This window comes from Oncorhynchus masou, unplaced genomic scaffold (assembly GCF_036934945.1).
Source record: "Oncorhynchus masou masou isolate Uvic2021 unplaced genomic scaffold, UVic_Omas_1.1 unplaced_scaffold_3284, whole genome shotgun sequence".
NCBI lineage: Eukaryota > Metazoa > Chordata > Actinopteri > Salmoniformes > Salmonidae > Oncorhynchus > Oncorhynchus masou.
This window is the reverse complement of record NW_027009697.1, coordinates 17,040-41,301: the sequence shown is the minus strand read 5'-3', so window position 1 is coordinate 41,301 and position 24,262 is coordinate 17,040. Positions and strand designations below refer to the sequence as shown.

Sequence of the window (24,262 nt, the reverse complement as noted above, 5' to 3'; positions counted from 1 at the left end):
TCTGCCCATGAACATCTCCCATAAACCAATATGACAAACACAAAATAATGTTTAAATACATCTAACATCTCTCCCTCTAATTAAATTAACTAAAAAACACATAAAACATGATACATGGTAATATTATATAATGAACAAATAAATCTCTCAATATGACCAGTCTCTTACCTGAACAGATCACATGACGATAATATCCACCATCACAGACACCAGGTTCTTCTATGATCTCACACTGTCTAAACAATGTCTCATTTCCCCTACAACTATAAATAAACAATCCTCTTCTTCTTCCATCCTCAACCAGAGGTCCAATATATTCAGCTACATGATTCCCACAGTTCAGCTCTCTACACACAACCTTGGCCTCTTTCATTATGCTCCACCAACTAGGACATAGACCCAACCACTCTCCTCTGTAGAAGACTTCCACTGTCCCAGAACAGGAAGTGGTCCCATTCACCAGTCTGACTGAGAGTTCAGCTGTAAACAGCAGAGAGGAAAACACAGTGGTGAGGACAGATGATGACAGTGATTCTGTTATTCTAACAGCAGTAATGCTTTGTGGTTGACCAGTATTAGTAGTTCCATAAAACCCTACTTGTTATTGGGTTTTAGAATGGTTTGTATGGACACATGTGGGATAATAAAGTTTACTTATATTGAACTGCTATAATCACTGTAGATTTATACTCTACCTACCTAGTGGACTGACGCTTTGAGCCTGGAGATCTGAGGAGAAAGAGAGAGACAGAGGTTAAATGAACATCAACATGACCTTTCATGATGTGATGGGGTAGACAGGCTTATTGTTGGTATGGGGCAACAACACCCATGTGTACATACACTATATATACAAAGGTATGTGGACACCCCTTCAAATTGTGTGGAAGAACCTTACAAAGCCCTGACCTCAACTCCATTGAACACCTAAGGTCTAATCACCTGACCTCACTAATGCTCTTGTGGCTGAATGGAAGCAAGTCACTGTAGCAATGCTCCAACATCTAGTGGAAAGCCTTCCCAGAAGACTGATGGACAGACCTACTAGTCACACCTCCAGTCTCTCCCTGAGTCTAGGCCCCAGACAGACAGAACAGCAAAACCGTCAGAACTATAGCAGTCTTCATTCTGAAATGACTCTGGTCTTCTTCAGAAGTAGTGCAGTAGTCTACATGGTTCAGAACTCACCTTTTTAAACACTTGAGGTTTCACATGTGCTTAGTTACATAGTGCCCCATGTTCTTCTGAGTGATAAAACAGCAAACATTTAGAGTGTTTACTTATCAGACCCACATATATAATAAATATACTATAATATACTATATTCATATGCTTTTAGTACTCACACATGAATCATATCATGTATGCAGGTCATGTGTTGTTTTGAGCCAGCAGTAAAAACACACTGACAGGACAGTTCCTCTTACGGCCACTAGGTGGTAAACTGGTGTCACAGATGCAGTACTGTAGACAAGAAAGAAGCATTGTCCCAATTATCTCTTCTTTCTCCTAAAGTGTACACTTGGTCCCTTCACTGAAATGACTGGCAAACTAAATATGGTGGAAACGCCCACTTGATAACAGAAAGTAGAGTCCTCTGAGTGGAACGGTGTGAGACAAACAGTACCTCCTCTCCCCTTCTCCCCCTCTCCTCTCATCTCCTCAACCCTCTCCCTCTCTCATCTCCTCTCCTCCCCGTCTCCTCTTAACACCCAGTTACCTGTGATGTTGAGGGAGAGGAGCTCACTCTCAGAGGAGAAGTGATGAGAGAAAACATAATTGTCATAAACACAGCTGTAGTTCCCTTGGTGGGAGTCATCTGCAGCAGGGAAGAGGAAGGCAGCAGAGTGATTGACAGCTGGCTGGGTCTGGGTTCTGTTGGAGCCGGTGAACGTGAGGAGGAAGGAGCCTCCTGGGTACTGTGGCTGAGTGGAGCAGGTGATGGTGAAGCTGTGGCCCCATAACGTCTCAGGCCCCTGGTGGCCCCTGGAGACCCCTCCCATTGAGTCAGTCAGGAAGATATCAGGCTGGACCAGGAGATCTGTAACAATAAAACAGAACAAGAAAAACCTCTTCAACTAGTTTCCTATAGATATGACAACAACATCAGCATGTAACAATGCTAGTCACCCTCCCTTTCAGGGCAACATGCATAGTGGGCCTACAGTCACTGAGACAAAATACAGTATATCACAAAAGTGAGTATACCCCTCACATTTTTGTAAATATTTGAGTCTATCTTTTCATGTGACAACACTGAAGAAATGACACTTTGCTACAATGTAAAGTAGTGAGTGTACAGCTTGTATAACAGTGTACATTTGCTGTCCCCGCAAAATAACTCAACACACAGCCATTAATGTCTAAACCGCTGGCAACAAAAGTGAGTCCACCCCTAAGTGAAAATGTCCAAATTGGGCCCAATTAGCCATTTCCCTCCCCGGTGTCATGTGACTCGTTAGTGTTACAAGGTCTCAGGTGTGAATGGGGAGCAGGTGTGTTAAATTTGGTGTCATCGCTCTCACACTCCCTCATACTGTCTGGTCACTGGAAGTTCAACATGGCACCTCATGGCAAAGATCTCCCTGAGGATCTGAAAAAAAGAATTGTTGCTCTACATAAAGATGGCCTGGGCTATAAGAAGATTGCCAAGACCCTGAAACTGAGCTGCAGCACGGTGGCCAAGACCATACAGCGGTTTAACTGGACAGGTTCCACTCAGAACAGGCCTCGCCATGGTCGACCAAAGAAGTTGAGTGCACGTGCTCAGCGTCATCCAGAGGTTGTCTTTGGGAAAGAGACGTATGAGTGCTGCCAGCATTGCAGCAGAGGTTTAAGGGGTGGGGGGGTCAGCCTGTCAGTGCTCAGACCATACGCCGTACACTGCATCAAATTGGTCTGTATGGCTGTCGTCCCAGAAGGAAGCCTCTTCAAAAGATGCTACACAAGAAAGCCCACAAACAGTTTGCTGAAGACAAGCAGCCTAAGGACATGGATTACTGGAACCATGTCCTGTGGTTCCAAGATAAACTTATTTGGTTCAGATGGTGTCAATCTTGTGTGGCGGCAACCATGTGAGGAGTACAAAGACAAGTGTGTCTTGCCTACAGTCAAGCATGGTGGTGGGAGTGTCATGGTCTGGGGCTGCATGAGTGCTGCCGGCACTGGGGAGCTACAGTTCATTGAGGGAACCATGAATGCCAACATGTACTGTGACATACTGAAGCAGAGCATGATCCCCTCCCTTCGGAGACTAGGCCGCATAGCAGTATTCCAACATGATTACGACCCCAAACACACGTCCAAGACGACCACTGCCTTGCAGCTGAGGGTAAAGGTGATGGACTGGCCAAGCATGTCTCCAGACCTAAACCATATTGAGCATCTGTGGGGCATCATCAAACAGAAGATGGAGGAGTGCAAGGTCTCTAACATCCACCAGCTCCGTGATGTCGTCATGGAGGAGTGGAAGAGGACTCCAGTGGCATCCTGTGAAGCTCTGAGGGTTAAGGCAAGAGGGTTAAGGCAAGAGGGTTAAGGCAAGAGGGTTAAGGCAAGAGGGTTAAGGCAAGAGGGTTAAGGCAAGAGGGTTAAGGCAAGAGGGTTAAGGCAAGAGGGTTAAGGCAAGAGGGTTAAGGCAAGAGGGTTAAGGCAAGAGGGTTAAGGCAAGAGGGTTAAGGCAAGAGGGTTAAGGCAAGAGGGTTAAAGCAAGAGGGTTAAGGCAAGAGGGTTAAAGCAAGAGGGTTAAGGCAAGAGGGTTAAGGCAAGAGGGTTAAAGCAAGAGGGTTAAAGCAAGAGGGTTAAGGCAAGAGGGTTAAGGCAAGAGGGTTAAGGCAAGAGGGTTAAGGCAAGAGGGTTAAGGCAAGAGGGTTAAGGCACTGCTGGAAAATGATGGTGGCCACAGAATATTGACACTTTGGGCCCAATTTGGACATTTTCTCTTTTGTTGCCAGCGGTTTAGACATTAATGGCTGTGTGTTGAGTTATTTTGCGGGGACAGCAAATGTACACTGTTATACAAGCTGTACACTCACTACTTTACATTGTAGCAAAGTGTCATTTCTTCAGTGTTGTCACATAAAAAGATATACTCAAAAATGTACAAAATCCAAGCGGTGTACTCACTATTGTGATATACTGTATGTTGATATCAGGCTTAAGCAGGACATCTGGAACAAGAGGAGAGAAAAAGAAAATGTAGCTCCTCAACTACTTTCCTCATTTAGATGACAATAACATGACATGTGACAGTGGTAGTGAGTAGAGACGTTCACTGAGATAACACTCAAACACAAAAGCATTCTGGGATATTAAAGTTATATTTGATTCCTACTTGACTGAGTGATCTATTTTGCAAAGCAGACTGACAAGCTAAACAGTCATCATGAGAGGTGCAGAGGAAGTTGTATGAATGAAGGAAATCAGTTGAATATAATTATAATATGTTGATATTTCCTGAGCAGATCACTGTGAGTCCAGGAAGGAGATATAATACATGGACTAAAGTATGTGGAACTCAGCAGTGAGTTTTACAACAGAGGATTATTTTTACGCTCTACGTTGTTCAGAACCTCGGTGGTCCGTTCTGCTTGTGTTGTCTACCACTTCACGGCTGAGCCGTTGTTGCTCCGAGATGTTCCACGTTGAAATTCACTGAGATCTTCAGTAGGACTCTTCTAATGTCAATGTTTGTCTATGGAGATTGCATGGCAGTGTGCTTGATTTTAGACTCCTGTCAGCAACAGGTGTGACTGAAAAAGCCGAATCCACTGAAGTCCACTTACTGTTGGCAATATAGTGCATCTTGTTATTACCTGAGCAGATCACTGTGAGTCCAGGATGGAGATCATAACTTCTGGAACATTCCCTCAGTGAAGACTCAGACCCAGAACAGGAAACTCCAAACCCTCTAGTGGTGTTTCCAGGTGGTACTGAAACAGTGGAGCCACAACCCAGCTGTCTACACACAACAGCAGCTAGAGCCTTCACGTCAGAGAGAGTTCCCACAGTCCTCCACTCTCCCTGGTCGTACCTCTCCACTCCACCAGCACAGCGACTGCCCCGTCCAACCAGCCTCACATCATCAGGCTCTGAGAAAAGAAAAGAGAGAGACAGTAATCCTACTATTTTCTCACTAAAACACACCTATATTGTCTCTCATATTCTTCACTCCAGGTGAGAAATAATGATGACTGAGTGACAAACTGTTTCTTACCTGAGCAGGTGAGTACAACAGCATTACCAGGTAGGCAGGTGTTGTTTTTTCTGTCTGAGGTGTCACAGTCCAGGAGAAGGGACTCATTGCCTTTACACTGAAACTCTTTATCCCAGGTCTGACCCTCACCTTCTCCAAAGAGCCCCCCCTGTAGAGCTGCAGGAGCCCCACAGCCAACATCCCTACAGACTACCTCTGCATCCTGCCGGTCAAAGTCAGCTTCACACACTGAGGCCCAGGACTGATTGGACTTCACCTCCACTCTCCCAGAGCAGAGACCAGCTCCATCCACAAGCCGCACAGACTCTGGAGAAAAATAGTTGGTTGAACATTCAATCAGTTTTGTTGATGACACTGTCGAGGACTAAACACAAATATGTTAGATAAAAGATTGTAGTTTGCTATGTTTGATACTGTAAGAGGTAGAAATGGGTTCTTAGTAACTCAGGATCGGGTTGGGAATAATGCAGGCAGGAGACAGGAATAAGTTCACTTCAATTAAGCAATATTGTATAATGTACAAATACATCTCTCAATATGACCAGTCTCTTACCTGAACAGGTCACATGATGATAATATTCACCAAAGCAGTAACCAGGTTCTCCTGTGATGTCACACTGTCTAAACAATGACTCATTTCCCCTACAACTATAAAGAAACAATCCTCTTCTTCTTCCATCCTCAACCAGAGGTCCAATAGATTCAGCTACAGGATTCCCACAGTTCAGCTCTCTACACAAAACCTTAGTCTCTTTCATTATGCTCCACCAACTAGGACATAGACCCAACCACACTCCTCTGAAGAAGACTTCCACTTTCCCAGAACAGGAAGTGGTCCCATTCACCAGTCTGACTGATTGTTCAGCTGTAAACAGCAGAGAGGAAAACACAGTGGTGAGGACAGATGATGACAGTGATTCTGTTATTCTAACAGCAGTAATGCTTTGTGGTTGACAAGTATTAGTAGTTCCATAAAACACTACTTGTTATATTGGGTTTAGAATGGTTTGTATGGACACATGTGGGATAATAAAGTTGACTAATATTGAACTGCTATAATCACTGTAGATTTATACTCTACCTACCTGGTGGACTGATTCTTTGAGCCTGAAGATCTGAAGAGAAGGATAGAGAAAGAGACAGAGAGAGAAAGAGACAGAGAGAGAAAGAGAGAAACAAAGGAGAAAGGGAGGAGTCAGAGGCAGAGAGAGACAGAGGTTAAATGAACATCAATATGACCTTTCATGATGTGATGGGGAAGACAGGCTTATCGTTGGTATGGTGCAACAACACCCATGTGTACATACACCATATATACAAAAGTATGTGGACACCCCTTGAAATTGTGTGGTAGAACTTTACAAAGCCCTGACCTCAACTCCATTGAACACCTAAGGTCTAATCACCCGACCTCACTAATGCTCTTGCGGCTGAATGGAAGCAAGTCACTTTAGCAATGCTCCAACATCTAGTGGAAAGCCTTCCCAGAAGACTGATGGACAGACCTACTAGTCACACCTCCAGTCTCTCCCTGAGTCTAGGCCCCAGACAGACAGAACAGCAAAACCGTCAGAACTATAGCAGTCTTCATTCTGAAATGACTCTGGTCTTCTTCAGAAGTAGTGCAGTCGTCTACAGGGTTCAGAACTCACCTTTTTAAACACTTCTTATCACTCACATCATGAGGTTTCACATGTGTTTGGTTACATAGTGCCCAATGTTCTTCTGAGTGATAAAACAGCAAACATTAAGAGTGTTTACTTAACCGACCCACATATATAATAAATATACTATAATATACTATATTCATTTGCTTTTAGTACTCACACATGAATCATATCCTGTTTGCAGGTCATGTGTTGTTTTGAGCCAGCAGTAAAAACACACTGACAGGACAGTTCCTCTTATGGCCACTAGGTGGTAATCTGGTGTCACAGACGCAGGACTGGAGACCAGAAGGAATCATTGTCCCAATTATCTCTCCTTTCTCCTAAAGTGTACACTTGTTCCCTTCACAGAAATGACTGGTACACTAAATATGGTGGAAACACCCACTTGATAACAGAAAGTAGAGTCCTCTGAGTGGAACGATAGGAGACAAACAGTAACTCCTCTCCCCTTCTCCTCCTTCCTCCTCTCCTCTCCTCTCCTCTCCTCTCCTCTCCTCTCCTCTCCTCTCCTCTCCTCAACCCTCTCCCTCTCCCTCTCTCATTTCCTCTCCTCCCCCTCGCCTCTTCACGCCCAGTTACCTGTGATGGTGAGGGAGAGGAGCTCACTCTCAGAGGAGAAGTGATGAGAGAAAACATAATTGTCATAAACACAGCTGTAGTTCCCTTGGTGGGAGTCATCTGCAGCAGGGAAGAGGAAGGCAGCAGAGTGATTGACAGCTGGCTGGATCTGCTGTATGTTGGAGCCGGTGAACGTGAGGAGGAAGGAGCCTCCTGGGTACTGTGGCTGAGTGGAGCAGGTGATGGTGAAGTTGTAGCCCCTGAACATCTCAGGCCCCTGGTGGCCCCTGGAGAGCCCTCCCATTGGGTCAGTCAGGAAGATATCAGGCTGGACCAGGAGATCTGTAACAATATAAGAGAACAAGAAAAACCTCTTCAACTAGTTTCCTATAGATATGACAATAACATCAGCATGTAACAGTGCCAGCTACCCTCCCTCACAGGGCAACATGAGTAGTGGGCCTTCAGTCACTGAGACAACATATGTTGATATCAGGCTTAAGCAGGACATCTGGAACAAGAGGAGAGAAAAAGAAAACGTAGCTCCTCAAATACTTTCCTCATTTAGATGTGACAATAACATGACATGTGACAGTGGTAGTGAGTAGAGACGTTCACTGAGGTAACACTCACATACAAAAGCATTCTGGGATATTTAAGTTGTATTTGATTCCTACTTGACTGAGTGATCTATTTTGCAAAGTAGACTTACAAGTTAAACAGTCATCATGAGAGGTGCAGAGGAAGTTGTATGAATGAAGGAAATCAGTTGAATATAATTATAATATCTTGATATTCCCGGAGCAGGTCACTGTGAGTCCAGGAAGGAGATATAATACATGGACTAAAGTATGTGGAACTCAGCAGTGACTTTTTACAACAGAGGATTATTCTTAAACTCTACACATATCAACACTCGGTGATCCGTTCTTTGAGCTTGTGTTGTCTACCACTTCACAGCTGAGCCGTTGTTGCTCCAAGGCTTGCCACGTTGAAAGTAACTGAGATCTTCAGTAAGTCCATTCTACTGTCAATGTTTGTCTATGGAGATTGCATGGCTGTGTGCTTGATTTTATACACCTGTCAGCAACAGGTGTGGCTGAAAAAGGCAAATCCACTAAAGTCCTCTTACTGTTGGCAATATAGTGCATCTTGTTATTACCTGAGCAGATCACTGTGAGTCCAGGATGGAGATCATAACTTGTCAAACACTCCCTCAGTGAAGACTCAGACCCAGAACAGGAAACTCCAAACCTTCTAGTGGTGTTTCCAGTTAGTACTGAAAGAGTGGAGCCACAACCCAACTGTCTACACACTACTGCAGCTATAGCCTTCTTGTCAGAGAGAGTTCCCACAGTCCTCCACTCTCCCTGGTTGTACCTCTCCACTCCACCAGCACAGCGACTGCCTCCTCCCACCAGCCTCACATCATGAGGCTCTGAGAAAAGAAAATCGAGAGACAGTAATCTTACTATTTACTCACTAAAACACACCTACAGTGTGGAGAACAAGTATTTGATACAGTGCCAATTTTGCAGGTTTTCCTACTTACAAAGCATGTCTGTTATTTTTATCATAGGTCCACTTCAACTGGGGGGGAAGGGTAGCCTAGTGGTTAGAGTGTTGGACTAGCAACCAAAAGGTTGCAAGTTCAAATCCCCAAGCTGACAATGTACACATCCGATATTCTGCCCCTGAACAGGCAGTTAACCCACAGTTCCTCAGCCGTCATTGAAAATAAGAATTTGTTTTTAACTGACTTGTCTAGTTGAATAAAGGTCAAACAATTTAATTTGAATAAAAACAACTGTGAGAGGCAGAATCTAAAACAAAAATCCAGAAAATCACATTGTATGATTTTTAAGTCAATCATTTGCATTGTATTGCATGACATAAGTATTTGATCACCTACCAACCAGTAAGAATTCCAGCTCTCACAGACCTGTTAGTTTCTGTTTAATAAGCCCTCATCTTCTACACTCATTACCTGTATTAACTGCACCTGTTTGAACTTGTTACCTGTATAAAAAACACCCGTCCACACACTCAATCAAACAGACTCCAACCTCTCTACAATGGCCAAGACCAGAGAGCTGTGTAAGGACATCAGGGATGAAATTGTAGAAATGCACAAGGCCGGGATGGGCTTCAGGACAATAGGCAAGCAGCTTGGTGAGAAGGCAACAACTTTTGGCGCAATTATTAGAAAATGGAAGAAGTTCCAGATGACGGTCAATCACCCTCGGTCTGGGGCTCAATGCAAGATCTCACCTTATGGGGCATCAATGATCATGAGGAAGGTGAGGGATCAGCCCAGAACTACACGGCAGGACCTGGTCAATGACCTGAAGAGAGCTGGGACCACAGCCTCAAAGAAAACCATTAGTAACACACTACGCCGTCATGGAATAAAATCCTGCAGCGCATGCAAGGTCCCCCTGCTCAAGCCAGCGCATGTCCAGGCCCGTCTGAAGTTTGCCAATGACCATCTGGATGATCCAGAGGAGGAATGGGAGAAGGTCATGTGGTCTGATGAGACAAAAATAGAGCTTTTTGGTCTAAACTCCACTCGCCGTGTTTGGAGGAAGAAGAAGGATGATTACAACCCCAAGAACACCATCCCAACCGCGAAGCATGGAGGTGGAAACATAATTCTTTGGGGATGCTTTTCTGCAAAATGAACAGGACGACTGCACCGTATTGAGGGGAGGATGGGTGGGGCCATGTATCGCGAGATCTTGGCAACAACCTCCTTCCCTCAGTAAAAGCATTGAAGATGGGTCATGGCTGGGTCTTCCAGCATGAAAACGACCCGAAATACACAGCCAGGGCAACTAAGGAGTGGCTCTGTAAGAAGCATCTCAAGGTCCTGGAGTGGCCTAGCCAGTCTCCAGACCTGAACCCAGTAGAACATCTTTGGAGGGAGCTGAAAGTCCGTATTGCCCAGCAACAGCCCCGAAACCTGAAGGATCTGGAGAAGGTCTGTATGGAGGAGTGGGCCAAAATCCCTGCTGCAGTGTGTGCAAACCTGGTCAAGAACTACAGGAAACGTATGATCTCTGTAATTGCAAACAAAGGTTTCTGTACCAAATATTAAGTTCTTCTTTTCTGATGTCTCAAATACTTATGTCATGCAATAAAATACAAATTAATTACTTAAAAATCATACAATGTGATTTTCTGGATTTTTGTTTTAGATTCCGCCTCTCACAGTTGAAGTGGACCTATGATAAAAATTACAGACCTCTACATGGAAAATCGGAATTGTATCAAATACTTGTTCTGCCCACTGTGTATTGTCTCTCATGTTCTTCACTCCAGGTGAGAAACAATGTTGACTGAGTGACAAACTGTTTCTTACCTGAGCAGGTGAGTCCAACAGCATTACCAGGTAGGCAGGTGTTGTGTTTTCTGTCTGAGGTGTCACAGTCCAGGAGAAGGGACTCTTTGCCTTTACACTGGAACTCTTTATCCCAGGTCTGACCCTCACCTTCTCCATAGAGCCCCCCCTGTAGAGCTGCAGGAGCCCCACAGCCAAGCTCCCCACAGACTACCTCTGCATCCTGCCGGTCAAAGTCAGCTTCACACACTGAGGCCCAGGACTGATTGGACTTCACCTCCACTCTCCCAGAGCAGAGACCAGCTCCATCCACAAGCCGCACAGACTCTGGAGAAAAATAGTTAGTTGAACATTCAATAAGTTTTGTTGATGACACTGTCAAGTACTAAACACAAATATGTTGGATAAAAGATTGTAGTTTGCTATGTTTGATACTGTAAGAGGTAGAAATGGGTTCTTAGTCACTCAGGATCGGGTTGGGAATAATGCAGGCAGGAGACAGGAATAAGTTCACTTCACTTTATAGAAAATAAAGAGCTGGACATCCATCAGGCAGTTTCATTTCAGTACCATCTAAACTGCAATGATCTGCCCATGAACATCTCCCATAAACCAATATGACAAACACAAATATAATGTTTAAATACATCTGACATCTCTCCCTCTATTTAAATGAATTAAAAACACATAAAACATGATACATAGTAATAATGTACAAATAAATCTCTCAAAATGACCAGTCTCTTACCTGAACAGGTGACATGATGATAATATTCACCAAAGCAGTAACCAGGTTCTCCTGTGATGTCACACTGTCTAAACAATGACTCATTTCCCCTACAACTATAAAGAAACAATCCTCTTCTTCTTCCATCCTCAACCAGAGGTCCAATAGATTCAGCTACAGGATTCCCACAGTTCAGCTCTCTACACAAAACCTTAGTCTCTTTCATTATGCTCCACCAACTAGGACATAGACCCAACCACACTCCTCTGAAGAAGACTTCCACTTTCCCAGAACAGGAAGTGGTCCCATCCACCAGTCTGACTGAGAGTTCAGCTGTAAACAGCAGAGAGGAAAACACAGTGGTGAGGACAGATGATGACAGTGATTCTGTTATTCTAACAGCAGTAATGCTTTGTGGTTTACAAGTATTAGTAGTTCCATAAAACACTACTTCTTATTGGGTTTTCGAATGGTTTGTATGGACACATGAATTTCTCCATGTGGGATAATAAAGTTGACTATTATTGAACTGCTATAATCACTGTAGATTTATACTCTACCTACCTGGTGGACTGATTCTTTGAGCCTGAAGATCTGAAGAGAAGGATGAGAAAGAGACAAGAGAGAAACAAAGGAGAAAGGGAGGAGTCAGAGGCAGAGAGAGACAGAGGTTAAATGAACATCAATATGACCTTTCATGATGTGATGGGGAAGACAGGCTTATCGTTGGTATGGTGCAACAACACCCATGTTTACATACACTATATATACAAAAGTATGTGGATACCCCTTCACATTGTGTGGTAAAACTTCACAAAGCCCTGACCTCAACTCCATCAAAAACCTTTGGGATGAATTGGAACGCCGACTTCGAGTCAAGTCTAATCACCCGACCTCACTAATGCTCTTGTGGCTGAATGGAAGCAAGTCACTGCAGCAATGTTCCAACATCTAGTGGAAAGCCTTCCCAGAAGACTGGAGGCTGTGATAGCAGCAATGTTCCAACATCTAGTGGAAAGCCTTCCCAGAAGACTGGAGGCTGTGATAGCAGCAATGTTCCAACATCTAGTGGAAAGACTTCCCAGAAGACTGGAGGCTGCAATGATGGAAAGACTTCCCAGAAGACTGGAGGCTGTGATAGCAGCAATGTTCCAACATCTAGTGGAAAGACTTCCCAGAACAGTGGAGGCTGTAATAGCAGCAACGGGGGGGGGGGACTAAATCCATGCAAATGCCCATGACTTTGTATTGAGAACAGCAGGTGTCCACATACTTTTGGTGATTTAGTGTATATTCTGCAGAAGGCTGGCTCGATGGCTGGCTGGCAGGCTGAGAGTGCCCTGGTGGAGCCGGAAGACTGAGAGGGCCCCAGTGGATCCGGCTGGGTATGAGGGCCCTAGTTGAGCCGACTGGCTGAGAAAGCCCTCGTGGAGAAAAATTGGCTGAGAGTGCCCAAGTAGAGCAGCCTGGCTGATAGGGCCCTAGTGAAGCTAGCTGGCTGAGAGGGCCCAAGTAGAGCAGCCTGGCTGATAGGGCCCTAGTGAAGCTAGCTGGCTGAGAGGGCCCAAGTAGAGCAGCCTGGCTGATAGGGCCGTAGTGAAGCTAGCTGGCTGAGAGGGCCCAAGTAGAGCAGGCTGGCTGATAGAGCCATAGTAAAGCTAGCTGGCTGAGAGGGCCCAAGTAGAGCAGCCTGGCTGAGATGGCCATAGTGAAGCTAGCTGGCTGAGAGGGCCCAAGTAGAGCAGGCTGGCTGATAGGGCCCTAGTGAAGCTAGCTGGCTGAGAGGGCCCAAGTAGAGCAGGCTGGCTGATAGGGCCATAGTGAAGCTAGCTGGCTGAGAGGGCCCAAGTAGAGCAGCCTGGCCGAGAGGGCCATAGTGGAGCACAATGGCTGATAGGCCCCTAGTGGAGCCGGCTGGCTGAGAGGGCCCTAGTGGAGCCGGCTGGTTGAGAAAGCCCTAGTGGAGCCGACTGGCTGAGAGGGCCCTAGTGGAGCCGGCTGGCTGAGAGGGCCCTAGTGGAGCTAGCTGGCTGAGAGGGCCCTAGTGGAGCCAGCTGGTTGAGAAAGTCCTAGTGGAGCCGACTGGCTGAGAGGGTCCTAGTGGAGCCGACTGGCTGAGAGGGTCCTAGTGGAGCCGGCTGGCTGAGAGGGCCCTAGTGGAGCTAGCTGGCTTAGACGGCCCTAGTGGAGCTAGCCGGCTGAGAGGGCCCTAATGAAGTTAGCTGGCTGAGAGGGCCCTAATGGAGCTAGCTGGCTGAGAGGGCCCTAGTGGAGCCAGCTGGCTGAGAGGGTCCTGGTGGAGCCGGCAGGCTGAGATTGTCTATGGTGGCAAAATTGCTGTCATGTTTATCTACTGTCTCTATGTATTTAACTAATGTATGTAATAATGTATCTATGTATTTAATTAATGTCTGTAATAATGTATCTATATATTTAATTATAGTATGTAAGGGAACTCCCCCCTCAAATAGACAAAAATGAATGGGAACTTATTGGCACCGTACGAACCATATACACGGTGTCCAATACCACTCAATTGGACGTCGTTTCATTCAAAGTTGATTGCAAATGCCATATGGCAAATGCCAGGTGTAACACTGCAAAAATCCAACAGATGGCGAGTGCTCTCCTCCGTGGTTTTTCATATTGCAAGTGTAACACAAGTCTAGAAAACTTATCACCCCCTTAAGAAAGTGCCTTCTGCGGCTTCTGGCAGGGGGTATGCGATACCATAACCTCAATTCACGGGGTTGCATTCCCTTTAGACCGGGAGGTCTGTCTACTGGGCAACTTTACTAACACCAATCTTAGTCAAAGCCATACTATAAAGCTAACAGAAATATTGCTAGCGACTGCCAAGAAATGTATTGCCTTGAAATAGAAATTGGATTCCTCCCTGCCAGTTGCAATGTGGCTATCGGAAGTTAATAGTTGTATCCCTTTGGAGAAAATCACTTACTGCTTGAGGAATAAGTTAAAGACATTTTACAGAATTTGGCAACCTTTTATTGACTATATGGAGAATCTCCCGCCACATCTCATTGAGTGAATCTCTATATAATCCTCACATAATGTTTCACACGTAATGTATAATATGTAGCCTACGGCAGGTGATCCATTGTCTCATTGTTATTTTTTTCTTATTGTACGTTTGTATATATAATTATAATTTTTTTGTTACGCTCGCCTGTTACTGTCACTTTGTCCTATCGTTGTCTAATATCTTTTCACTTTTGTTTTGAATGTTCTCAATAGGACGTTTAAAAAAAAAAAAAAAAAAAAAATGTAAAGTGCTTTCTGGACCGTTTTTGAAATTCTTTCTATTTTTTTGTCAATTACACGTGTAAGAACTGTATGAATATACTTTTGTCCAATTTTAGTATCATTATTATTATTTATTTTTTACTTGTGCATAAGGCAGATGTTTTGTCCATTGGCAATATGATTTCATAGGAAGTCAAAAGTCAAAAAATTGAAAAACTCATCACCCCCTTAAATAAGTGTTTTCTGGACCGTTTTTCGAAATTCTTTTAATTTGTGTCAATTACACATGTATAAGAACTGTATGAACATACTTTTGTCAAATATTTATTTCATAGGAAGTCAAAAGTCAGAAATGGCAAAAAATTTGAAAAAACCTCTCACCCCCTTAACCTCTTACACTTATGGTGGCGCTATTTCATTTTTGGAAGAAAAACGTTCCCGTTTTAAACAAGATATTTTGTCACAAAAAGATGCTCGACTATGCATATAATTGCTACTGTTCGAAAGAAAACACTCTGACGTGTCCAGAAATACAAATATCTTCTCTGTGCGTGCCCTTTAACGTGAGCTTCAGGCAAAACCAAGATGACTTGGCATCCAGGAAATGACAAGGATTTTTGAGGCTCTGTCTTTCATGATCTCCTTATATGGCTGTGAACGCAAGAGGAATGAGTCTGCCCTTTCTGTCGTTTCCCCAAGGTGTCTGCAGCATTGTGACGTATTTGTAGGCAGATCGTTGGAAGATTGACCATAAGAGACCACATTTACCACGTGTCCGCCCGGTGTCCTGCGCCGAAATTGGTGCGCAAAAGTCACCTGCCAGTATTTTTCCATGGGGCACAGAGAGAGAAGCAAGCTTCCACGAACTGCATGTCAATGAAGAGATATGTGAAAAAACACCTTGAGGATTGATTCCAAACAACGTTTGCCATGTTTCGGTCGATATTATGTAGTTAATCCGGAAAAAGTTTCACGTTGTAGGTGACTGCATTTTCGGTTCGTTTCGGTAGCCAGGCGCAATGTAGAAAACGGAACAATTTCTCCTACACACAGACGCTTTCAGGAAACACTGCGCATTTGGTATGTGGCTGGGAGTCTCCTCATTGAAAACATCAGAAGCTCTTCAAAGGTAAATGATTTTATTTATTTGGTTATCTGGCTTTTGTGAAAATGTTGCGTGCTACATGCTACACAAAATGCTATGCTAGCTTTGCATACTCTTACACAAATTAGTCAATTTCTATGGTTCAAAAGCATATTTTGAAAATCTGAGATGACAGTGTTGTTAAGAAAAGGCTAAGCTTGAGAGCAAACGCATTATTTTAATTTTATTTGCGATTTTCAGAAATCGTTAACGTTGCGTTATGCTAATGAGCCTGAGGCTTAGTCACAATCCCGGATCCGGTATGGGGAGTTTCAAGAGGTTAAAAAAGTGCTTCCTGGACCGTTTTTCGAAATTCTTTTGATTTTTGTGTCAATTACACATGTATAAGTACTCTATCAACATACTTTAGTCAGATTTTATTATCATCATTTTTTTACTTGTGCATAAGGCATATGTTTTGTCCATTTGCAATATGATTTCATAGGAAGTCAAAGGTCAAAGTCAAAAGTCACTTTTTTGGGGGGGCCAAATGCTATAAAAAAAATCCAAATTCAATATGAACGATTTGAAAGTGCCAAATCAGGATGTTATGTCCATTTGCCATGTACGATCAATGGAAGTTGGTTTACAAACCCAAAAGTCAGTGAACCATGTCCAAAAGGCATTTATACTGACAAAATATTTTTTTGAAAAACGTCCAAAATGACAAGGGATGCCTTCTATTGGATGGGCACGGGTAGGGGGGTGCTCCCTACCCAACCGTGGACCCCTTGCTACCCCATAATGGCATTAAAAACCATTTGAAAAATGTGCTCCTGGTAACCCGTTCCAATCACCAGTCTGTGCATTTGCAGTATGTTTCAATGTGCATTTACCATCACAAATTTGTCATGCTCAAAACTCCTGCAGAAATGCAAAATTGACTGGCCCGATGAACACAGGATGGTCGGGCAGTGATTCTTGTTCCTCTCCATCGCTCTTTGTGGTTGATTTCAGAATGTCACTTTGGTGATGGTTCCTCACTGTTTAAACATATTGCAAATGGACAAAAGTCACCAGCAAGTCACCGTCCATCAGTCAATTAGATATCATTCTGACACCAAACTGATACAAACTGACACCACATCCACTTTTTTCCAACTCACATACTTCAGAGCTGGTCCAAAATTCACAACGCATTCTATTCAAACCATAATAAAAACATTAAACACATAGTTACATTCTAGCTGCGGGTCCAGTTCGGACATTATGTGTAGGCCTAGCTGAGGCGACCCCGAATCCCTAGTTTCGGCTCAATAGGTCATTTGGTGCCCGAGCATCTCTAAGGGCCGATCCGATTTCAATGCACCTAGTCTTGTGAGTCTGGGACTTTTCTAAATGTCAGCATTTTTGTAATGGTCCAAATGAATTGAAGTCATTGCAAATGTACCATGCTGTTTCTCGGTCCGAGAACCTTCTAGAGCCAAGTAACTCACCACGCACTATTGACCTGATGTCTAGAACAGGTTTCTAAAGTTTCAGAACTCTAGGTCTGACGGTTCTTTTTTAGTTTGAACAAAGGTAACTATTGCAGGCACTGTCTGTCTCTACACACCTCAATGTGTCCCTCTGTCCTAGCTGTGTGTGTGTGATTTTTTTATTGGATATTTTATGGGATACATGACTTATTTACAGTTCATGGGGGTTGCTTAATCACAAATATGAAATTTTGAAAAGATCTGACCTTTTTAACCCTTCGAAACAGCCCCTGTGACACCATTTTAAGGCACTTACGGTTTACACAGGAAGCTGAAAGTGAACGCATATCCTCCTTGGGGTAGGCACTTATACAATATTGAGTTGTAAGTCTTTATGTTAAGAACTGACTTATTTACAGAGGATTGAATGAGTGTGTGTTATTTCAGAAAATCACAGAAAATCACAGAAATCTCGCAGAGCTCCGAAGCACACTTTAAAAAGATTCGTATGAACACACTGCAACTGGATCTGTAACTTTTCAACAAAAAACACCTATCTTGGAACATCACCAATTTGACATTGTACAATTTCAAACTGTAGCTCCAATGGCCAAACAGAAGGATCTCCAGACAGCAGAGGTAAACTGAGGACCATGGTCAGAAACAATGTCACTGGGCAATCCGTGGACCCTGAAAACCTCCCTAACCAGGATCTCGGACGTCTCCGTGGCAGATGGAAGCTTGGAGAGTGGGACAAAATGAGCAAACTTGCTGAATCTGTCCACAATGGTCAGAATGACCGTGTTCCCAACAGAAGGGGGCAATCCCGTGACAAAATCCAGGGCCAGATGCGACCAAGGTCACCGAGGAATAGGTAGGGGGTGAAGAAACCCAGAGCTGGGCCGATTGGTACTTTTGTTCTGAGCACAAACAGGACATGCGGCAACAAACCTCCAGGTATCTTCTCCCATGGCAGGCCACCAAAATCGTCTGCGCAGTAGCGCCATAGCCCGAGCAACGCCAGGGTGACAAGCTATCTTGCTGGCGTGGGACCACTGAAGAACAGCAGAACGGACCGACTCAGGCACGAACAACCGACCAGGTGGACCGTTACCTGGGCTGGGCTGCGTCCGAAGGGCCGCCATCACATCCTCCTCAATCCTCCATGTAATGGCTCCCACGACAAGGTTCTGGGGAAGAATCGTCTCAGTCTTGGCCCCACTCTCAACCGTCTTGGAGAACATCCGGGACAAGGCGTCCGCTTTGCCGTTCTTCGACCCAGGTCGGAACGTCAGGGAAAAATTGAAGCGTCCAAAAAACAAAGCCCGCCTGGCCTGACGGGAGTTGAGACGTTTAGCCGATTGCACGTAAGCCAGATTCTTGTGGTCAGTCCAGACCACAAACGGTTGCTCCGCTTCCTCCAACCAGTGACGCCACTCCTCCAAGGCAAGCTTCACAGCGAGAAGCTCCCGGTTACCCACATCGTAGTTTCTCTCAGCTGGTGAAAGACGACAAGAGTAGAAGGCGCAGGGATGGAGTTTACCGTCAGTGGAGCTACGCTGGGACAGGATGGCGCCCACCCCCACATCAGACGCGTCCACCTCAACAACAAACTGACGGGAAGTGTCAGGTTGAGAGAGAATCGGCGCGTTGGTGAATCGGCTCTTCAAGTTCAGAAATGCTCGGTCTGCCTCAGGAGTCCAACAGAAAATTCTGGTGCAAGACGTCAGAGCAGTTAAAGGGGCGGCCACCCGGCTGTAATCACGGATAAACCTCAGATAGAAGTTCGCAAATCCCAGGAATCTCTGGAGCTGCAATCTCGTACCGGGCCGGGCCCAATCCCGAACCGCCCGAACCTTCTCTTGGTCCATCTTGATCTCACCCCTGGAGATGATGTACCCGAGGAAGGATGTAGTGTGGGCGTGAAAATCACACTTCTCTGCCTTCACAAACAGACGGTTCTCCAATAACCGCTGCAGGACCTGCTTAACATGCTGGATGTGGCTGGAAAGCTCCTTGGAGAAAATCAGGATGTCATCCAGGTAAACGAACACAAACAGACCAAACATATCCCTCAGCACGTCATTCACCAAACTTTGGAACACTGCTGGAGCGTTGGAAAGTCCAAACGGCATCACCTGGTACTCAAAATGTCCCATAGGTGTATTGAATCCAGTCAACCACTCGTCCCCCTCTTTGATCCGAACCAGATGATACGCATTGTGTAGATCAAGCTTAGTAAACACAGTAGCACCCTGTAAAGAATCGAAAGCGGAGCTCATCAAGGGCAAGGGGTACTTGTTCTTGACCGTAATATCATTCAACCCCCGATAATCAATACACGGTCGAAGAGAGCCATCCTTCTAACTCACAAAAAAATCCAGCTCCCAGGGGTGATGACGAGGGACGAATGAGACCTGCAGCAAGAGACTCCTTTATGTAGGTCTCCAGGGCTTCCCGCTCTGGTCGAGAAATACTGTATAACCGTCCCTTGGGAAAGGCAGCTCCAGGGAACAGCTTAATTGTACAATCATAAGGTCGGTGGGGAGGAAGTGACTGAGCTTTCTGCTTACTGAACACCTCACCCAACTCGTGATATGTTTCAGGAACCAGGGACAAATCAGGAGGAGCAGACTCACTGACCCGACTGGGGACAGCATGAGAACAGGCAGTCCTGAGGCAGTTAGCATGGCACTCAATGCTCCAACTAGTTACCTTACCAGTCACCCAATCGAACGAAGGATTGTGTTCTCTTAGCCAGGGGTATCCAAGAACCAGAGGAACATGGGGGGAAGGCAAAATGAAAAAAGAAATAACCTCTGAATGATTCCCGACAACAACATCTTAACCGGTTCAGTCCTCATAGTGATCCGAGCCAGACTACTGCCGTTCAGAGTGGTTGCTTCAATGGCTTCCGGTAATTGCTCCTTGGAAAGCCCAAGCTGTTCCACTAAGTCGGCATCAATGAAGCTGTCATCGGCACCTGAATCGATGAAAGCGTTAATCGCTAAACTCTGATTCTTATTTATGAGGGTAGCAGGAAAACGAGGTCTGACAGGGCTCTTGAGAGGTTGAAACTGGCTCGCTAACAAACCTCCCAAACTTAACGAGCCGAGCAGTTTAACGGGCGCTGAGGACAAACGGAGATGTAATGTTACGAGCTACCACAGTAGAGGCAGCTGTTGGTCTCACGTCTACGTTGGCGCTCGTCCTTAGTTAACCCATGCCGCCCCACTTGCATAGGTTCAGGATCTGGCGACAGGACTCCTCCACTAATCCCGTGTGAGGGAAAATGATCAACCCGTTCTGGTCCACTTCCTGACCCGAATGGTAACCGAGTCTCAGATTGATTAGATGGACCCCACTGCTTCTCCCTCCTTCTCTCTCGGACTCTATTATCTACCCGAATAGCTAAGGTGACCAAACTATCTAGGTCACTAGGCTCTGGATAGGAGATCAGCTCGTCCTTGAGTTGCTCCGACAACCCCTGGTAAAAAACCGCTTGTAGTGATTCCTCATTCCAACCACTCTCCACAGCCAATGTCCTGAATTCTATCACAAAGTCTGCCACACTGCGAGCTCCTTGGCGAAGAGAGAACAAACGTTTAGCTGCGTCGTTACCTCGGACTGGATGGTCAAAAAGCTTTCTCATCTCTGCCGTGAAACCCTGGTATGACGTTATGTCCCGTCGTTCCCAAACCGCTGAAGCACATTCCAGAGCTCTACCACGCAGCAGCTCAATAACAAAAGCTATCCTAGCCTTATCTGTTGCGTAAGAGTAGGGCTGCAGATCAAAAACTAACCCACACTGTAAAAGAAATGAACGGCATCCTCCCAGATCTCCCTCGTTCTTCTCCGGTGTCGGAACCTTGGGCTCACGGAAGGAACCCGCTCCCGAATCGTCAGGTGATATGGGTGAAACAGGTGGGGGATGATCCGCCGGCAACCTGAGCTGATCCTGGATACTCGTTAATCTATCCGATAAGTTCTGGATTGAACCCGCTATCTCGTGTAGCGCCGTGTTGTGTTGTCCCAACATCTTCTCCTGCTGGGTAATTGTATGGCAAACAGTCCAGGTCCGCTGGGTTCATCACTGGCCGGATCGTTCTGTCACGTTCTTTCAAAATCGAACCCAGAAGCAGACCAGGACAAGGAGAGTAGGAAGAAGGTGAGTATTTATTTACAAGTGAATATGAATGGGTAGATATATCCAGGTGGCGTAGCGGGCAGCGGTGGTGAGTTGATGGGAGTAAATAGGTGGATCCAATGGGGTAGCGGAATTCTCCGACGACCAGGCGGGAATGGGGTAAATAATCCGGGTGAGTAACTGAAGACAGAACAAACGGAGGTAAGTTTAAGGCAAGCAATACGTAAAAAACAACAGAACAAATTCTATCTAACTTGAGGCTGATACTATGGCACGACATACTGTTCATGGCTAACGATCCGGCAGGGAATGGATGTCATTTCAGAGCTTTTGAAGGGGAGAGGTGATGATCAGGACAGGTGTGCAGATTACTGATGGGATAAGTGCGGGTGAACATCAACAAGCTAATTCGCCCGGCAACCAGACAGGGTGCGTTCCAGGACACCGGAAACACAGGCAACCACAGACTCAGGAAGCGGGATTTGTAACAATCAAGTTGTAGAAACATCTCAAGGATGATCACTGGAAACAGGATGAACACAAGCTCAATTTCGAGTTTCATAGCAAAGGGTCTGAAAACTTATGTGAGGTATTTCTGTTTTTTTTATGTGTTATAAATATGAACAATTCTAAAAACATGTTTTTGCTTTGTCTTCATGGGGTACTGTGTGAAGATTGAATTATTTATTTTTCTCATCAATCAATTTTAAAGTAAGCTTGTAACAAAATGTGGGAACATTTTCGGAATACACTGTCCATTAGTGCCTGTCCCAGATGGACAATTATGCTACAGTAAATGAATTTACAGGTGATCACATAATTTTCCTGCTTTAAGACAGTTTTGTACTCTTTGCTTCCAGTTGCATGTTATTTTACTAACCCTGCAAATTATAATATATCTTACAATGCAACTGTCACAAGTATATATCAGTATAACAGCATCCTACCTGTGCTCCAGAACATTATCATCAATTTCACAGCGGGTATAATGTCTGTCTCTAACTGGGGTTCCACTGAGCGAAACAAGTCTACTGTCATGAAGACAGAAGACAGTGACTTCTATCGCATTACTTCCTTACTTCTATGATGTGACAAACTTTTAAGCAGATAAGATCAGTTAAACCCACCTACCTTCAGGAAACACTGACATTAGAAAAACTCCACAGGAAACTGCTGACAGAGCAGCAAAGTTACACATAGTGTGTGCTATAATATCACCTCTAACTTTCTACTGCTTGAGTTCACCTCTTGACTTGTGTGATAATTCTGGGCGTACAGCCAAGAGCCATTTGGGTGTGACACATCCTGTTTTTCACAGTTTTTCATTATCTGCAGGATCTCAGCTATGTGGAAACATGGAGAATGGATCAGAGAATAGTGTGATCTGTGGTAACGCTAGACGGTTGAACCCTCATGCTGTCAAAGTCAGCTATCTTCATCTACACAGACAAGTTAGTCACCTTTTACACACTATGTTCCTCATCCTCTCTCTCCCTCCTCCCCTGTCTCCCCCAGTTGCTCTCTTCCTCCCTTCTCCCATCTCCCCCAGTTGCTCTCTTCCTCCCTTCTCCCCTGTCTCCCCCAGTTGCTCTCTTCCTCCCTTCTCCCCTGTCTCCCCCAGTTGCTCTCTTCCTCCCATCTCCCTGTCTCCCCCAGTTGCTCTCTTCCTCCCTTCTCCCATCTCCCCCAGTTGCTCTCTTCCTCCCTTCTCCCCTGTCTCCCCCAGTTGCTCTCTTCCTCCCTTCTCCCCTGTCTCCCCCAGTTGCTCTCTTCCTCCCTTCTCCCCTGTCTCCCCCAGTTGCTCTCTTCCTCCCTTCTCCCCTGTCTCCCCCAGTTGCTCTCTTCCTTCCTTCTCCCATCTCCCCCAGTTGCTCTCTTCCTCCCTTCTCCCCTGTCTCCCCCAGTTGCTCTCTTCCTCCCTTCTCCCCTGTCTCCCCCAGTTGCTCTCTTCCTCCCTTCTCCCTGTCTCCCCCAGTTGCTCTCTTCCTCCCTTCCCCTGTCTCCCCCAGTTGCTCTCTTCCTCCCTTCTCCCCTGTCTCCCCCAGTTGCTCTCTTCCTCCCTTCTCCCCTGTCTCCCCCAGTTGCTCTCTTCTCCTTCTCCCCTGTCTCCCCCAGTTGCTCTCTCCCTTCTCCCCTGTCTCCCCCAGTTGCTCTCTTCCTCCCTTCTCCCTGTCTCCCCCAGTTGCTCTCTTCTTCTCCCTTCTCCCCAGTTGTCTCTCCCCCAGTTGCTCTCTTCCTCCCTTCTCCCTGTCTCCCCCAGTTGCTCTCTTCCTTCCTTCTCCCCTGTCTCCCCCCCAGTTGCTCTCTTCCTCCCTTCTCCCCTGTCTCCCCCAGTTGCTCTCTTCCTTCCCTTCTCCCTGTCTCCCCTGTCTCTCTCTTCCAGTCTCCCCCAGTTGCTCTCTTTCCTCTCCCCTTCTCCCAGTTGTCTCTTCCTCCCCCCAGTTGCTCTCTTCCTCCCTTCTCCCCTGTCTCCCCCAGTCTCCCCCAGCTCTCTTCCTCCCTTCTCCCCCTCCCCCAGTCTCCCCCAGTTGCTCTCTTCCTCCCTTCTCCCCTGTCTCCCCCAGTTGCTCTCTTCCTCCCTTCTCCCCTGTCTCCCCCAGTTGCTCTCTTCCTCCCTTCTCCCTGTCTCCCCCAGTTGCTCTCTTCCTCCCTTCTCCCCTGTCTCCCCCAGTTGCTCTCTTCCTCCCTTCTCCCTGTCTCCCCCAGTTGCTCTCTTCCTCCCTTCTCCTGTCTCCCCCAGTTGCTCTCTTCCTTCCTTCTCCCATCTCCCCCAGTTGCT

The 24,262-nt window shown here is 45.7% G+C and overlaps 1 protein-coding gene across 4 annotated transcripts in view; it reads right to left on the bottom strand.

Moving 5' to 3' along the window:
* Nucleotides 1-47: 47 nt before the first annotated feature.
* The window catches only part of LOC135534358 (deleted in malignant brain tumors 1 protein-like), a 38,584-nt gene continuing 14,369 nt past the window's right edge, over nt 48-24,262 (bottom strand). Inside the window, exons 1-13 of one of the 4 annotated variants that reach the window (XM_064961381.1) lie at nt 22,615-22,735; nt 12,075-12,104; nt 11,532-11,843; nt 10,805-11,110; nt 8,606-8,881; nt 7,465-7,785; nt 6,301-6,330; nt 5,769-6,080; nt 5,216-5,521; nt 4,815-5,090; nt 1,721-2,041; nt 700-729; nt 48-480 (exon numbers count right to left, since the gene is read on the bottom strand). In XM_064961381.1, coding sequence (XP_064817453.1) covers nt 86-480; nt 700-729; nt 1,721-2,041; nt 4,815-5,090; nt 5,216-5,521; nt 5,769-6,080; nt 6,301-6,330; nt 7,465-7,785; nt 8,606-8,881; nt 10,805-11,110; nt 11,532-11,843; nt 12,075-12,104; nt 22,615-22,681 — 2,982 coding nt within the window. In that variant the 5' untranslated portion in view covers nt 22,682-22,735 and the 3' untranslated portion in view covers nt 48-85. Of the gene's footprint in view, nt 481-699; nt 730-1,720; nt 2,042-4,142; nt 5,091-5,215; nt 5,522-5,768; nt 6,081-6,300; nt 6,331-7,464; nt 7,786-8,605; nt 8,882-10,804; nt 11,111-11,531; nt 11,844-12,074; nt 12,105-22,430; nt 22,515-22,614; nt 22,736-24,262 lie in introns of those variants that run through there. The other 3 variants (XM_064961383.1, XM_064961382.1, XM_064961384.1) reach the window with 3 other exon arrangements.